Genomic DNA, 17,768 nt, shown 5'->3' with positions numbered 1-17,768 from the left:
ACACGAAATGTTCACAGACCGAAAAAAACACAGGTACTTATAAAATAATTAAAGATAATTACAGATTGTTTAGACAGGCTATCAATTAAAACGTCTATAAAACAATGTCAAGTTCCTGAACCCAAAAATAGCTCTAAAAAGAATCGAGTTATAGACATATATATATATATATATATCATTGTAGAAACCTTCTCAGCTTCACATCGAAACTAACATATTATTAAATGTGGGATCGATAATATTGTATCAACCAGCTGACAAACCTAGTTATGACGAAGCAACAGAAAACCATATCGTATTATTCTAATCTGTTTATCGAATACCGATGACTGGATTATTGCATAACAAACATCGTTGGTCACATAATATTATTGATTTCAGTCTTGAACATATTTATATATTTACACCGTCTTGAGAAATTATCCTTTACGTGTTTCGATAATATTTTTTAATTTGTTATTCCTAATCATAAGCAAGTCCTTAACTGTTCTTACTCTACTACTCTTTACTCGGTGGTTACTTTTCGTTGATTGCAGTGCCAATTTGTAAATTAAATAGAAATACTTATTATTTTATTATTTTAACCATACTATTTTATCTTCATTCAACCCAACTTACTACAGATCATTTTTTTTTTTACACTCTTAAGACAGTAAATAACAGATAACTTGAAGAATAAGGTCAAAATAAAAATAAAAGTTTGTAGTAAATCTTGGTTAAACATTAACAAATCTAGAAAGAATATCTTGCTTCAAAAGAAAAACCTTGATTATAAGTATAAAATAAAAATAGTTTTGTATAAACGACTCAGTGTTACACGCGATTGCGTTAGTTCCTATACTTTCGTTTGGTGTTCTATTCATGGCTCATACAGAAGATAATTAAATGAAAACGTGTAGAGAATAACTGTCAATAACATCAACAATTTAATGTATGAGGTTAAAAATATAAAAAACATTCTTAGGAAAAAATCTATCGTGCAGTGCGTTGGCGGTCTGTTCCGTGATGTAAACGACATTGTACTTAAGTACCGACGGGTACAATAATCATTGATCGGGTTGAGTTCTTGATCACATGTTAACGTGCCTCGTGACGATCCTTAGGATGAGATGAACAGCTGCAATTATTTTCGTTGTCGGACCTTGTTCGTCTGTCAGTATATGCAAGCTTAATGCGTTATACGCATTGAAAAGTAACCATTCAGGTAAAATGGTAAATACTGTGGTGTTTCGTGTATGACAATAACAAATAATATGTAGAAAATAAAAACAATTTTTATTAGATAATAAAAAATGATTTACAGTAAAATATAATATATATATATTTATAGATACAAACTCAGTTAATATGAAAGTGGTTAATAATTTACATTATCAGGGAGATGGTCACCGGTGTACACAAGTATACGGGATAAGGATGTAGGTAGACGATTTTGTTTTAGGCAGTAATAAACCTGACCTAGGATTTTTGCTGCCAAACAATCCTAAGTCGGATCGATTTGGTCTTTAACAGCTATTGAGCTGCTTTGACAGCTCTTATGTTTTATTACGGTTATATGGCGAGTTAAATAGCGTTTGACAAACGGTAGACTATTAGTATCCTCCGTTGTTTCCTTGGGGAGCGGCGTACGATGCCTTTACCGGCGAAGGGTAGCCAGAGGGTGCGGAGTAACCTCCCTGAGCCGACGGGTAGCTGCTCGGAGACGGTGCGGGGTAGCTGCTCGGTGACGGCGCGGGGTAGCTGCTCTGAGACGGAATGGAACCCGAGTATCCTTTCACGCCGGAAGCGGCCTGGTAACTTCCTTGGGCGCTGTAACCTCCTTGTTGTGTCGCGGGTGAAGCGTAACCCGGCTGGGGTCCGGATGCCGCGGGATATGCTCCCTGGGATCCCGAAGCCGGAGCGGGATACCGTCCTTGTGCTCCCGGGGCGGGACCACTGGGCTGGGGCTTGGCTTCACCTTCGTAGTTGACTTGGGCGTTGTATCCGTTTTCGTCGGCCACGTAAGTCACTCGTTGGTTACGGCCGTCCGGTAGCAGAACGCTGTACTCGCCGGTTACCCTCTTGCCGTCGCTGTTGGCCTGGTGTTTGAAGTCGGTGTAGGTCGGGGCGTCCTTGACTTCATAAGCAAAGTTGAACGGCTCCGGCTGTAAAATAGAAAACAGATACAGATGGTTTGGCCTTGATGAAAGAAGGGAGCAAAGAAAATAGTAAAACAAGGATTTAGAGACGGATAGAAGAAAAAAGTGGATGTTATATAAATAAAGACACGGACATGTGGGCACTGTCTGTGCACATAAGGGTTGTATTTCAGAGAGATTTCAATGAGATTAATTTAAACAGTTAAAACAAATTCATAATAATATAAGTTTATTATGATATTTGAGAGCAAAGAGCAAAGGTTTTTCAAACCACGATTATCAGTAAACTGTCATAAAAGAACATGTACCTCGGAGTTTCCATCAGCTCCAGCTCCACCAGCTGGACCGGGGGCCTTTTGTCCGTAGTCGTTAGAAGGGCTAGCTCCAACACCTCCGTATCCTGGATTGCCAGACGGAGCACCATATTGGGCGCAGGCAAAGGCGGCCAATACCAACACAGCCAATGATTCCTGTAAAGATTAATAACACACAGACAAGTATTAGACACTTACTCGGTATCTGGGGCGGGGCAAATTACAATAAAATATACATTTCACAACCAATAATTTACATTGAAATTTGTACAGGACATCAAACGAAAGCGCGCCTAATGATCACTTAGAAGTTAGAGGTGTTCATTATGTGTTAGCTATTAATTTAATTTCAGTAGGTGTAATATATTATTATTATTATGTGATGCGCTATTAAATAATAGTTAATAGTTTATTATTAATTATTATTATGTTGAAGATTGACACGATGTTAGATAGTATTATAACGATATTAAACGTCTACTCATCCATCCAGATTTTGTTCGAAGTGGGACAAATAAAAAAGAAATTATTCGTCGTGGGTACATTGCGCATGTATATTGCATATATATGTGTGTGAATATATTATCCAATTACCGTGTCCGATATAATATTACATTATATCGGCGATTGATTATTTTTAGTATGTAATTTACATAATTTATATAATATCTTTAGCAGATGTATTCAATTGAAGGTGACCGTTTTTGTATATATTAACAAGAAAAAAAATCTTCTGAATTCTGTGATCTGTTGTAATTGAATTATTTTATACCGTTAAATATATTGAATAAGTATCTGGAATTGTTGTAAGTGTAGTGATATTTTTAAATTTTCTTTTTTTACTTTAAATGTTTTAAATTACAAAATGAAAATATACAACCAAAATGCTCGAGGTCCAAATTTTTTGGCGACAAGCATAAATTTGATAGAGCTTTTGTAAAAATTACAAGTGTGGCAAATTTCTAAAAAATAAGCTTTTAATATTAACCTGGTGGGCGCCTAATTGTTATTGGGTTTGATTTTGACTTGGAGTTTGGTTTGTTATTGACTTTATGGTTTATTATTTGTTTTTGGTTTTGAAGGAGGAGAAAAGCTGATGATTTCACGCATTCTATTATACTAAAATTATCATAATAATATGGTAGCACAATAGTCAATGGAAGGAAAAACGTTTGGAAATTAAACACATTCCAAGTGAAAAAAAAAGGCGTAAGGAAAGAAATAATTATGTGGTAGGATCCTATTGTTCGAGTGTAACCTACGTGAAACAAAGTTAAGGACGTCGAAAATGCGAGGTCATCATTTATATGTCTTATATATTTAGACCAGAGCGCACAGTCAAGCCTAAGAAGTTGACTTTAAGGTCAGACCGATCTATATATGTATTGAAGCACATCGTTCACACGTTCAATGTTCATCACAATATACTTATACTTATACTGCTTGTGTAAAATATATAATATACGCATAATTTATTCATATTTAGGTATAGGTCGATCAAGTGGTTTAAAAGTCGGAACTGTTACAATAGTTGTATTCGTTTCAGAATAATATTAAAAACGAATAACGACAGCCGTTTTTTAAATTATCTCTCTTGTCTTCGTTGAACAAGTTACAGCTACTCGGGAATATTTTTATTCCTATCTATTTTAGCAGTGAATGTTAACCAAGTTTCCAACAATATACAGTACATTACTTTAGTTAAAATTTAGTAAAAATTGCGATAAAATCATGTTATTGACTTCGGTATACTTCCAAGTCACTCGTGTCGGTTATCAATGGAATGTACACACATGTATACTTGTTAACAAGGCGATAACATTTTTTATTAACCTGAAAAATCCATCCAGTGACAAGCATACATTAAAACTTACTATTTTGGGCGAACTTTATTATTATCTTTCATATTTCAATGTTGTTTAACAACTTTATTGCTACGGAAACTAGTGTAAAAGCACCTCATAAACTTGCTCAAACCGACAAGAAAAGTGTAGTCAATTTAAAAAAAAATATAATTTTACTTATTTTTTAATCAATTCTTGAAACGAAAATTAACTTGCGAAATGTGGACTCCAAAATTGTAACAGTTACAGGTTATACATTTTGTACTGAAAATACAATAACAAGTAAGAGGTTTATTTAAATTTAAACTTGTCTATTTTATGTTTTCGCCTATTACAAAATATATTAAAAGTAAAAGCGTAGTTGGATTAATTGGGAAAAGTAAACTTACCATATTTAAAGTGCGGGCGGATGATGTTTTTAATTTTATTCCATACATCGCCTACCTACTATATTTATTAATATAATACCAGTAGTAGCTACAATAAACGATTAGTCAAATTTACATTTCCAACCAGATATTTTCAATTAATTCGGTTGTATGACAATAAAATATATTTTATGTTTAATCATTGTCTCAAAATATTGAATAATTCAATAGAAAAAAAACATGACATTTTAATAGCTGAAAATATAATAAACATTACGTAAAAACATAGACTAAGAGTAATAAAAATTGGTAATTACTAGTTTTGGTGTTTCAACCTGGTCGGGTTACATAAAAATTGACATTGACAAAACTATTAGAATTAACATAATATCACACACACACAAAATATATACATAGGTATATAATATATATTATATATAATAATAAAAAATAATTGTATACATGTAAATAAATATATTGACTGTTGTTTTTAATTAATTGCTTTTTTTTTACATGTAATGTGTGGGAATATGTTAATTTTAATGATTTTGTCAATGCAAATTTGTATGCAACCTGATGGTAGTAAAACACCTAAATAAGTAGTTAGTTTTACCAATATAAGCATTTGTAACATTGATGTCTCTATATTTACATGATGTGTATTATCTCAAACAAATAGCTGAAATTAGATCAAATCGCCATTTTGTCTTTTGCCCATCTATGAATTTTCGTAAATGTCATATAATAATTAATCATTAATTATTGGATAATATTTCATATTTTATCGATGATACAGTATTATAGCAAAACAATTTAGTATGGGGTAGTAAAAACATCAAATGTAAAAATAGTCATTACAGAATATTAATATAATTTTTAAAAAAACAGGTAAAAAAAATCATTTAGTTATGCTGGTTGATATTTCAAGTTTAAAGAACAAACTTATGAAAGAATACTGGAACATTTAAAATACATTATTGTATTAAAATAATTTCTCACACATCATATTTTCACTCGAGTGTATTGTTACAAAACTTGGAGTGTTCGAGTTGTTTTCTTTAGTAGGCGTTAACTTAGTTTCATAATTTATAGAAAGAAAGAAACATTCTAGTCATAAAATGGTTAGTTTTTATTGAGTTTGTTTTGTTTAAGAAATATATGAACATATTATAAATAAATACTAATATATGTTATTTTGACGATTGATTTTTTATCCAAACCAGCGCAATAACAACAGGGTTGTTTAATTGCACTTGTATTATGCTTTAAAAACAAAGTTATTCTATAAAAGTTGTCACGATAGTTTAAAAATTGACAGAATATTATTACGTCGTATTTTGACAAGAAATTGAATATTACTTAATTTGAATATTATTAAATGTTTCAATATGTTTGAAGAATTGTTTATGAATTTAAAAAAAAAATGTTTAAATTTAAAAAAATTGCTGTGTGGGTATTTATTTTATTACATATAGGATCAAAAAAACAAAATATATTTAAAAAAAAAGTATGTTGTAAAAATGTTCAAATGTTTTAAAAATATTACTAACATTTTAATGCGATCAAATGTTAGTGCCGAAACATTTCTACATATTATGGGGATTCTAGTGGAAAGTGTTTTCAGAAAGTTTTAACTTATTTTAAAAGTTTAATAAGTTCCTAGTTGTTTTTCAAACGAAACGTCCAAATTGAGTACAAAAAAAGACTTTAACGCCTTTTTCTCAGTATTTGTCGTCAAGTTATTATTTAACAGTTGTTTAATCGAGCCATCATAATAAAAGAGTATCCTAGAAGCCAAGGGGTATGGATTCAATTTTGAGAAACCGAGTTGGGTGTCCTATATAGAAAACTTTAGTATGAAATATTTCATATTCAATATTTACTTTGAAATAGGCATTTCAATGACTTTTTGAAACTTATTTAGTTTATTTGATAATGTATAATCGACAGCTTATCTAAACCACATGTTACCAATTGTGACTTATAGATTAGTAAATAAACAATTAAATAAAATATTCTTATAAATTAGAGTATTAAATATGTATCGAATTGAATTAATTTAGTCATCTATCAAATAGATATACAAACGAGTTTAAAAAAAACATGAGTTTTTAATGATATTATTTTTTTAAAAATAATATATTCATATTATTTATTTATTTACATATATATATATATTATTTCTAATACAGGTATTATAATAAGTAAGTAGTATAAAACCTCGTTTTAATTAAATTGTTCGTCGTTTTGTAATTTTTAACACAAATAAATTTGATAACATATTTAAACCCTAGTTTTACAATATAACAATAATCTTCGTACGGACATTAGAAAACAAATAACTTAATTATTTAGTTTTTCCTAAAAATAACACTTGTACCTACCCCATGGCTTATTGGGGGCCAAGTACACAATACAAGCATGCTAGTGGAATAATGGTTAAATCGGTACCGTGCGGTGACTTACCTTTTGCATGTACATGACTATTGAGCAGCGGGTCGTCGGACGTCGTACAAAACAGCGATAACGCAAAGGTTATTACGATATTCGAAAAGGGCGGTTGAAATAAATAAAAAAAAACAGAGGTTGCACTTGACCGCCGAAATGGATGTGCGGCCGTCTGCGTTGATATTATATGCGTTATTTAAATTACAATAACGACAATAAAGCTCAGGTTTATGTTATGTTTATTCGCGGTCGACGTCACTGGCGCAAATGATTTGGTCCGATTGCGAACGTCCGTCTTTATATACACCCGTTGGGTCTCGGCAGCAACCGCGGTGCATTGGGAATTATTAGCATACATGCGCCGCCCGCGATGACGAGATCTAGGTTGTTGTATACAACCAAAACGATCGAGATGCCACCATAACAACACACAGCGCGTTGGTTCATCTATATAATCAGCCCCATTCATCGTCTCCGATTCCACGCGATGATGCAACCGCCGCGGTCTGATGTGCGTATGTCTATATGTATACTAAACTGAGGTCAAGTGTCATTGCCGCAGGCGAGCGTCGTGATCTTCCTAGTAACGATTGGTTATTTATCGCGACGGAAACACATGCAACGTTACGTTATGTAGCGTAGGGTAGGCGAGCGAAATTACACGAGTCCATATTGTAAGGTGTACGCGGGTACATCGTGAAGCATGACTTATATATACATAGGTACCAGGCGCGTATTATACCTACGTACGCGGGTAAGTAAATACCCCGGGAGAAGGAAAAAAATCACACTCGCTTAAACGGGCCAACGTCGATATATATATATAGGTGGTACACCTAGGTTAGGTTGCCGCACATTTTCCACAGTACCACACGATTCGACGGCCAGGCGTCTACACCGTGCTTGTGTTAACGTTTGGACAATGTGTTTGAAGAGGGAAATCGGGAAATACGGCAAATAATACATCAAACACGTGTACAGGGTGATTGGTTAATCATGTTAATGTCTTAAAAGTTGATAGACTTTAAAAATTTGTTTTTTCAGTCAATGGTTAGCCCAAATTTTATAAATTGCACGATCCCAGGGGCCCCGGCTTGATGGGAGCCTCAAATTATACATTTTACATCTTTGTGGTTTTTATTTGGTTTTCTTAAAGGGCCCCCCAACTCTGTGTGCCCAAGGTCCCGACATAGCCTAAGACGGCCATGAATATAATAATATATATTATATTATATAATATATAATATAATTAATTATTAAAGTTTCAAATTTAGCACGGAAGGTGTAGTGCCGTTGAGTAACGCGCGCAGGTAAACTAATACTGTACTTCACCCTTCCTGCCGTTCTAAATTTGAAACTTTAATCTGTTACTTTTTAAACTTCAGCAAATTATTAAAAACTGGTTATAGACCAGTCGAAAATTTCAATTAATTATCCTTAATTAAAAATTTGTAAAAATAAATACTTTCCATTTAAAAAATTAAGTTTATAATGTTTTTATACATAAGTAATGGGGTTATGTTTTTGAAATTATTTCTAAGTTTGGTAAAATATAAGTGCATAAAATAGAACTGGGTCATAGTTAACCAATCACCCGATATTCAAGAAGTGGGCTGCGTTATGGTGTTGTGTCTGAGCTAAACATAAACATCTTTAAATCGCAGTGTATGAAATCAAATAAAAATGGCTATATAAGAAATATTTAATAAATGTTCCTGATAATAAGTAAAATACAAATAGTGTAATTAAGAAGTAATAATTATTGTTGTGTTGTAGTCTCCTTATTTCTATATTCGTATTTAAAACGAGGTATATTGTTATGCCGGTGGCAAAGAGACATGAGTAAAGAGAAACCCTTGGAATCATGTTTCAAAAAATTCTGGAGTATGTTTCAGACCAACCCCTAAATTTTTAGGACTAGTTGCGCCATGGCAGAACTAACATAAGAGAGTGTGGCCAAGTGTTTATAGCCTTCCTCGTGGCTTGAATTTGGATCTTAATGTTTTTTTATGGATTTCATTAATAACACACTATGTTTACTGGGCAAAACTCAATTAGGGTATGGTGTTTATGCCTTCGAGTACAAACGTGGTCGACGTATTTAAAACCAATATAATAGTGGATTACTCAACGCCATGAACTTGAGTAGAAAATGTAATATTTATGTAATTACTATCAATTATTGATAATCGCTTAAAATCAAATGGGTTTTTATGTAATAATCTGACCTTTGAATGTCCTATAATATTATTATTTTTAATTTAATAACATTATAATTATAAAAAATTGCAATATAGTTTCAAATTTTTGATATGGCGATAAGCATTAAAAAATGTTTTTAAAAATTCAAAACTGTTAAAAATGAATTTACCATTTTTTAAAAAATGTTTTTGTATTGTTCACATAATATACATATTATATTTATTGGTTTTAATGTTTGATTTGTATTCATCTTCCATATCCATTTGCAGCAATGCACTTCATAGTTCATACAGCTTTTAAATATACATTTTGGGTTTACTCAAGCAGCTTTTGCATTTCTTTTGAACATATTATATATAGTTATTATCAATTTTTAATTTTTTAATTGCAATTTTGGCAAAATATTGTTTTTGGCGAAATTGAATCAGGATTAATTTTTAAACTAAAACTCAAAATATTCCATTTTTTTTTTTAATTTTAGACCAGAAGACCAATTTGACTTTTAACTTTGACTTATTCAATTATTATTCAAATAAACCATACTTGTTATCAGTAATAAATTCCGTTGAAGCTACACATGATTTTATTTAGAAAAGTTCAGCTAAAACAATATTATAGCTACATGCCTTAGACCTAATTTCCTAATATATGATACTTGACTAAGTGAGATTTCTCGGTTATCTGGATACCCCCGACGAGCTATCAGCTATTTTGTTTTTTTTTTTAAATCGTTACACTTGATATATTATTTTGGAATAGGCTGATCAGTATAATTATTTTAACGTTCAATTAAGTGTGGATCTAAGATTCGTTTTTTGGCAGCCCATCGGTTATCATGGTGGATTGGATTTTTCTAATAATTTAGTTTTATTACAAAACTAAAAGCAATTAGAAGAATCGTAAGTTAAAGCATAGGTGAGTTATTTTATGAAATTAACAACAGCTTTTAGTAAGTTAAATGTCTTTTCGATATCTTTGATATGCGAGTTTCAAAGAAGACTTGAAATGTATTTAATGTATTACCTAAGCCATTACATCTATATGTGTATTTATATAATATATTAATAAACACACTCGTGACAGCAAGTAACTACTTGATGTTTTCGTTTTTCTTTCCTGTTAGGTATTCGATATTTATATCCTCTTCGGTATATTGTGTGCAGAGGGAAAGTGTTAAGAAGAACCAGGGGGTCCGTGTATATAGGTTTTTGGGAGGATGCCTAATCTTTTGATAACATGCAACATAACAGTGCGATGCGTTTGGCATCTTGATTATGATTTATAGTATCGCATACTGTTATGGAAATCAATGAAAGCGCACTTGCACAAGAAGAAGCACACGGGCAAAAAAAAAAACTTTGGGAAGGCGCGGCGGGCAATCTTGTCGATCGATTGTTCTCCATCCTACCGTTTTGCCTTTCGGCTCTACATTTTGTATGTAAATCTGAACGATAATAATAATTACTATTTCAATATCGGCGAATACATAATATTATTATGTTTGCGCCGGTGTGATGCAATGTGCCGGCCCTCGGATGTGGGAATTGTAAATTAGACACAGCCTCGATATAGATGGATGCGCGAAGCACGACTGGTCCTCTGCCGGTCTAATTTGAAATCCACGTGAATTAAAATGAATCGTTTATTTATGATAAGTTATAATTTTGTTGAGAATGACTATTTTTAAACAAATATGTTCTGTGGCTATAGACGGATCGTTTACTTTTGCAAGTGGTCAAATTCGCATGGTAGTTAATTTTATCATTCAGATATTTAGTTTAATTATTAGGAAAAAAGTTCCTATTAACGATTTATATATTTTAAAAGTCATAATAAAATATATTGGTAAAGAAGTTTTGGTTTACATCGCACTCTATTGCACATGTTGAGTGACTTCAATTGTTTATGGAAAGGGTAAAATTCGTTAAAAAATAAATTTGAAAGATTGGTATTCATAAATTTAAATAAGTATAGTGCATAAGTATTAAAAATATTTTTTGTAATTTTTTTCCAGTAAAATGGTATGTGGAAAACTGTAATTTTTATTTTTCTCAAAGTTTAACAATTGATTATAAATATAAACACTAATATTTATAACCAACGGTTTAACTTTTTTGACTAAACCCCTTTCATAAATAAATAATTTCGTTGAAAATTAACAACAACAAAATGCAAACACTCGTGTTTATTTTTTAGTGAATCGACGAAAATGAACAGGATATAGATGATAGGCCGCGTGTTTATCCATTTAGGACTGAAGGTTAGGTTTCGAAGATTCGTGCAAAAAAATCAAATAATAAAACCATTAAGTACGACGGCTATAGCTGTTTATCTCGCCGTTGGCGTCAACATAGTTACCCTGTGACTACATAATTTATAGTTATAATTCAAGGGCGACTTTGGGGGCGTTTTAAACGTTTTATTAATCAAAGTTGAAGTTGTCCGAGTAGCCCTTAGGCGTGTGATGTATATTACGTGTTGAGACGAACAACAATAAAAGCCATCGAACCTGGTTTTGATTAATAAATTTTACAAGTAAGCGTTATCTAATTGTACGACAATACAGGGTGATCATTTTGTTGTGAACCACTCAATATCTCATTGGGATTAATAAGAAATTGGATTTTTATACAATGTGATATCAATTTTCACAATTTGTTGTCTTTATCCCCTCCCAGAACTTTAAAACTTAAACGGTAACGCATTTAAATAAATTAATATTTTTTTAATTGAGAATAATGTACAAAAAATGTTGACTGGTCGAAAACCAGTTTTTTATAACTATAATGGAAGTTATAGAAGTTTCAAGTTTAAGGCAGAAGGAACGGTGGAGTGTAGTATTATTTCTATCTGTGCGCATTCTCCAACCGCACTTCCCCTCCCATCCTAACTATTAAACTCTAATAACTTAAACAAATAGTTTTTCAAAACCAGTCAACATTTTCAGTAGGTACATTATTCTCAATTTTAACGGTTAATGAAATGTTTATGCGTAATCAATTAAATTTCAAGAGTCGCTATCAAAAAAACTAAGTTAAATGGGTCTAAAAAATACCAAATTGTGAAAAGTTAATATCACATTGTATAAAAAAAATATATTAGATTTCTTATTAAACCCTATGAGATATTGAGTGGTTCGCTAAAAATTGATCACCCTGTATAGCTTTTTAATAAAAATACACTGTCTGCCAGTGTATTAACAACATAATTGCAAATCGTTTTTGATGGTGTTGTCGAAAACATTATCCGACGCCTACGAAAATAATATATCAACATATTGGTATAATTTCCGACAGTATTGAAAGATCTATCATTAAATCGTTTACCACCTAGTACGGGTTTACATAATGTATGTACTACTAGCGGGTTGTTGTGTTCGTACAAATCTTTTTACATTCTTTGTGAAGTTAATCCCACTTGATGGATTAATCCCCTATATCTTTTATTAATACCAAGACCACTAGTTTGGTCACACCGCATTCCTCAGTGTTGTCAGTTGTTATGTGTCGTTCTTTTGTAATTATTATAATATTCTTCACAGCTCGTTTGTTTCAATAAAAAAAAAAACATACAGAGCTGGAAAACGGTTTATCGAATACTGGTCTCATCGCTGCGCAAGAGGACAAACAACAAGCTTACTGTTAGAGTATAATATTATGTAAAATAGAACTATGCAATGCTAAAGAAAGACGATATAGAAAGTATTAACGACAAAAATAGCCTATTAAAATAATTATATAATAGTCTCGATATAAATTTTAGTAAAAATCAGCCGTAATTTATAAAAAAATCTAGCCCAGGGTCACTATTATTTAGCGCAAAACTATAGTGTTAGTTAAAAATAATTCGCCAAGAAAAATTTATTTAAAAAAAAATAATCTCATTTTTTTTATCGTGTTATATTTAATACGTCAAGGCCATTCCGAGTTGAATTTTCTATTTAAAAAAATGTAAATAAGTAATACAGGGAAAAAAGTAAGTTTTTAATTTTTTTTTTTTTAAGGAGAGCTAAAATTGATGTGCAACACGCGAATTATATGGTAATTACTATATACTAAAGAATAATACTACAGAATGACTGCAATTGTTGCCGACGACACGGCAAATTTGACAACTAGAAACTGCGACTGACAACTTACAGGCATCAATTGACAACATCTTTGACTAAACTAAGTTCTTAGAGTAAAGTAGAACAGGGCAGATTTAGAGTGGCTGTAGCCGTCTTAGCTACCTTCCATTCCCTCTTTGCGTACTCTACTGTTGTTGATAAGAACCCCGAAAACATTTTGTACGTATACTTACCACACGTCACACGTATCTAAATATACCTTAATAAATAGTATTTTTATGTTATATTGGTCGTTTACAGAAACTTTAAAGTATTCTTTGGGGTAGCTTATTGTCTTTCGGGGTTGGTAAAACGCAACAGATGCTGATATTTTTAAGTCTTGAAAAAAGGCAATACTTCAATAACGTACGAAATTTTAATACTGTCAAAAATTAATTTTAAAAGAAACAAATCATAAAATGTCAACTATTCGATCAAATATTATTATTATTACTCGACTATTCGATTAATTCGCCTTAGTTTCCACTTATAATACATTTGGCAATAATACTTGTTATTTATAAATTTCAAATTTAATTATTTCATTATATATGAGTTTAGTTGTAAGATATTATACAAAGAAAGTCCGAAAAACTAAACCAAGTCCAAATCAAAATCTTATTATCTAAATTTGATTTGTATGCTCTTAAAGTATAATATTTATATTCCCTTCCAATTTGGTATACAGAGCGTATAGGTTACTCTCAGTTTATTTTCAATAAAAGTAAATTATAAAGTAAAGTAATACTTAAAAGTACTGTCATTTATATATATGTATTTACATAATATATCTCGACTCCTCTTGTTATACTCTAGTAGGGGAAAAAAAGTAGGAAAATTGAAAAATATTACTAATTACACCTGTAGGTACAATTTTCAGTTGACCCTTCGTTAGTGTGATATGGTTTAATAGAGTGCGTTGCATAGCAAAAATGTTTTGGTGGGACTTAAGTCCTCCATAATTTTGGTTATTAAAACGGGGTTGAGGGGATCAAAGTGCTTCCTTGGAGAAGATTTGATTTAGGGGTACTTGGTTGATTTTTTTGGGGGGCTCAGTCCCACAAGCTCTCCCCATTTACACCAATAGTGAACAAACACACTAATGAAGGGTTAACGATATCGGTTGCGAGTTTAACGCTATCAACAGCAATATGCAACTTGTCACATAACCGTGTCACATTATTATCCTCATGGGTATTTGTAATTTAATAATGCAATGACCGCGGGTCATATGTGTTTTCCTAGTTACAAACAGTTCAATAAAATATACCCGGTTCGGTGTCATTACAGGTGAGCTGTAAACTCGTTAAACGATGTCTTTTTAGACTTGAGAGTATATATTTCAATAAAATGCAATACCTTTTACTCTCGTACCTAATAGTAGCATCTGGTATAAGTAAATAACATCTGCGCTGTGCATAATCATGTGACTTGCAATTTAGATGAATAATTGTAACGTTAGTCGTTAAGACTTAAGTGTAATTGAAAGGTTAAAAGTTAGCGACCTTGTTTAGTAATCCATGACTATTATAGCAAATAGGCTATACCTAACTACATCAGTTGAAGTTTACACGAAATAACTTTTATCTAGTGGAATACCGAACTTTATTATTTTATGTAAAATACAAAAAACTCAAATCGTAAAATTGTAATTACAACAAACTTAATAATTTGTTTGTGTAAGACGTAAGACATGTAGGTAAGCATCACTCTACTAATCTTTGCACACATATGAAATCTAACATATTTTAATGAATCCTTTCAGTTCCATGTCTATCGATCAGAAACCGTTGTAACTCAAGAGAGAATTTTTATTTTATTTTAGTACACTGTGTTGGCATTTTTTCTATCAAATATCATTCTAACAGTAGAAATAGAAATGTGCAACACTTTGCTACAGCAAATGTGTTCGAATCGTCGGCCGGATAGGTGCACTTGAATATTATATCATATGTATATATATATATTTGTGTGTCATAATAGTAGAATTTTCGTTGACGTTTACTTGGGATTGCGCAAGAAGAAAGCGATTCTGTCGTTGTTTGCTCTTTTAGATTTCCCATATGGGTTTTGTTTGTTTTTCGTACATATTTATAAAATATATAATATATTATATACTGTCTACACTTTAGGTCGTTGGGTATCAAAACTGTGGGAATGCGATCTATCAACGGCGCTGCTGCTGCTGTGACAGTTGGCAACGAAGACGACGTTGCATAATATTTTCCATAATACTTACGTTCAATTCCTTTTACACGATCGTTGCTAGTATCTAAAAGTAACAAGTATAATATAATTATTACTGAGTTACCACAAAACAACACACATTAGTGAAATAAGTAAAAAAAAATAGGTTAACGCCAAACTCACACAAAAAAATATAATATCAGAACAATAAAAAACAAATTGCGAGCCATTTCCTGTGGCGGCGCCGTCGTCGGAATGCCAAGGAGTCGGTTTCAACGCACTTAAGAGCTCAGACGACCGTCGTTTAATGGTTATTACTTGTGCTTGCTATTCGCAAAGGATCTAACATCGTCGTGCACGTAAGGCCGACCGTTCATGGAGTTTTTTACTATTGTAAAGACCAAATTAATTATTTTACAATCGGCGTAATGTGCGCCTAGGTACGTGGGCATTATAATACGTGGTACTTTATATTGCGCTATTAACGTTTTAATATCATATATTGTTGTAATAATAATATATTTGACTCGTAGCAACCCATAGAAAGTGCCGCATCGTAGACGTCTACCTATGTTGTTTGTATACTATTGTACACATATTCTGCTGATGGTCACCGGATAAATCCGACCTGACAATAAAAAAAATGTGTTTGCCCAAAACTCGCCGACATGATTTTATGGGAGAGAATAATTTTTCTAGGCGGTACCGTAGAAATTCCACATGTTTATTTACATAACTCACCGAACGTTATACAATACAGGTCGAATATCATTAATAAAATCTAAAAACATTAACGCTAGAACAATTATTTTAATTTCGCCGATTAAAAGAAGATTGAATTTGCCAATTTCGACAAAATACTCAATAAAGATTGGTATACAAGAAAAAAATATACAAATAATGCACTTTAAAAATACTAAGGGGTGGAAGCACACGTAAACTAAACTTCATAATTGTTTTAAGAAAATACTATTTCTGAAACACAATAAAACAAACGGTCGCGAAAAAGCCAATAAAATATCAACATATAAGAAATTTTAGAATCTTTGTTTTCGTAGGAATATGTTTTGGAGGTATCCACGCAGCCGTAATTTTTGTAAGATAAGCTAATTTTTTAATCGCTCTATTTCTTTTTTTTGCAATAGACATAATGAATTTGGAAAAATAAAAAATAGGTAACATATTATAAACTGTGTTGTCGATTTTTGTTGATATCTCTGATTGCTTAATTTTTATGATTCGTTTGAAATTCTCCTTTTTCTGTTTAACTACTTTAATAAAAACTTATTTAATTACACTATTAAAAACCCAAATATGTACGTTGTATTGTAAAGAATAGTATTTTAGTTAAACAACAACATTTATGGATTGTACTACCATTACCGACAAAATGGTATGGTTTATAGCTGACTAATAACAATGAACATAAGTATAGTGAAAAACGTTAAAAACAGATACTACGTTAGATAATAAAAAAAAAATTACCCATAAAGGGTTAAGTTGAGATTTTGATTAAAATTGCATATTATATCATACTCCTTAAAAATAAATTGTGATTATGGTGTAATACTTAACAGGTCTTGACAAAATCCCGTATTCCTGTTTATTGAACTAACACAATCAACTCACATTGTTTAAACCTACCAATTTAAACGTACTCATTGTTCTGTCCTTTAATCCCACGCTAACCATTATTTGAATTCTACTTTTTTTTTAATAAAACTAATTTATATTTTTCCTAACTTAGGATAAGTCACAATCTCTTAATTCTAGTATCTGTTCTTTTTAATAAAGAACCATTTTGTAATTTCCGCTGTATTTTCTTTGATTGATCTAACAGTTAATAAAATCGTCTTATCTACTGACCGCTGGCATACTTATGGTCACGGAAATTATAAATGAATGAGTATAATATGTAATATATTCTCCATTACAAACATTTGAGCCATTGCCAATATAAATTATGTAGTCACTTTTAATCTAACGGCATTTAACGCTTCGCACCCAACCCGTGTTCCTATTCTATACCCGACATACGTTTTATTATTATAGGTGGGAATATTATAACTTGCAAGATAAAATATAATGGAAAAGATTTAAAAATCGAAAAACTTGTAATAATATTTTCGGTGATTTGAATGTTCTTACTCTAATTCAGT

The 17,768-nt window shown here is 31.6% G+C and overlaps 1 protein-coding gene across 1 annotated transcript; it reads right to left on the bottom strand.

The window, feature by feature from the left end:
- Window positions 1–1,254: 1,254 nt before the first annotated feature.
- On the bottom strand, window positions 1,255–7,403 carry LOC126836774 (pro-resilin-like). The gene is made up of 3 exons (XM_050570407.1): window positions 7,131–7,403; window positions 2,447–2,608; window positions 1,255–2,144 (listed from the first exon to the last, which is right to left on the bottom strand). The coding sequence occupies exons 1-3, from the start codon at window positions 7,143–7,145 to the stop codon at window positions 1,593–1,595; spliced, it is 729 nt and encodes a 242-aa protein (XP_050426364.1). The 5' UTR covers window positions 7,146–7,403; the 3' UTR covers window positions 1,255–1,592.
- Window positions 7,404–17,768: the final 10,365 nt, after the last annotated feature.

The sequence above is a fragment of the Adelges cooleyi genome, unplaced genomic scaffold (genome assembly GCF_023614345.1).
Source record: "Adelges cooleyi isolate 19-005CV unplaced genomic scaffold, UGA_ACOO_1.1 ACOO_flye_CR_arks_rails_tigmint_CR_PRNA_247, whole genome shotgun sequence".
NCBI classification, from domain to species: domain Eukaryota; kingdom Metazoa; phylum Arthropoda; class Insecta; order Hemiptera; family Adelgidae; genus Adelges; species Adelges cooleyi.
Note: the sequence above shows the minus strand (reverse complement) of the source record. Positions and strands in the feature narration are given on the sequence as shown.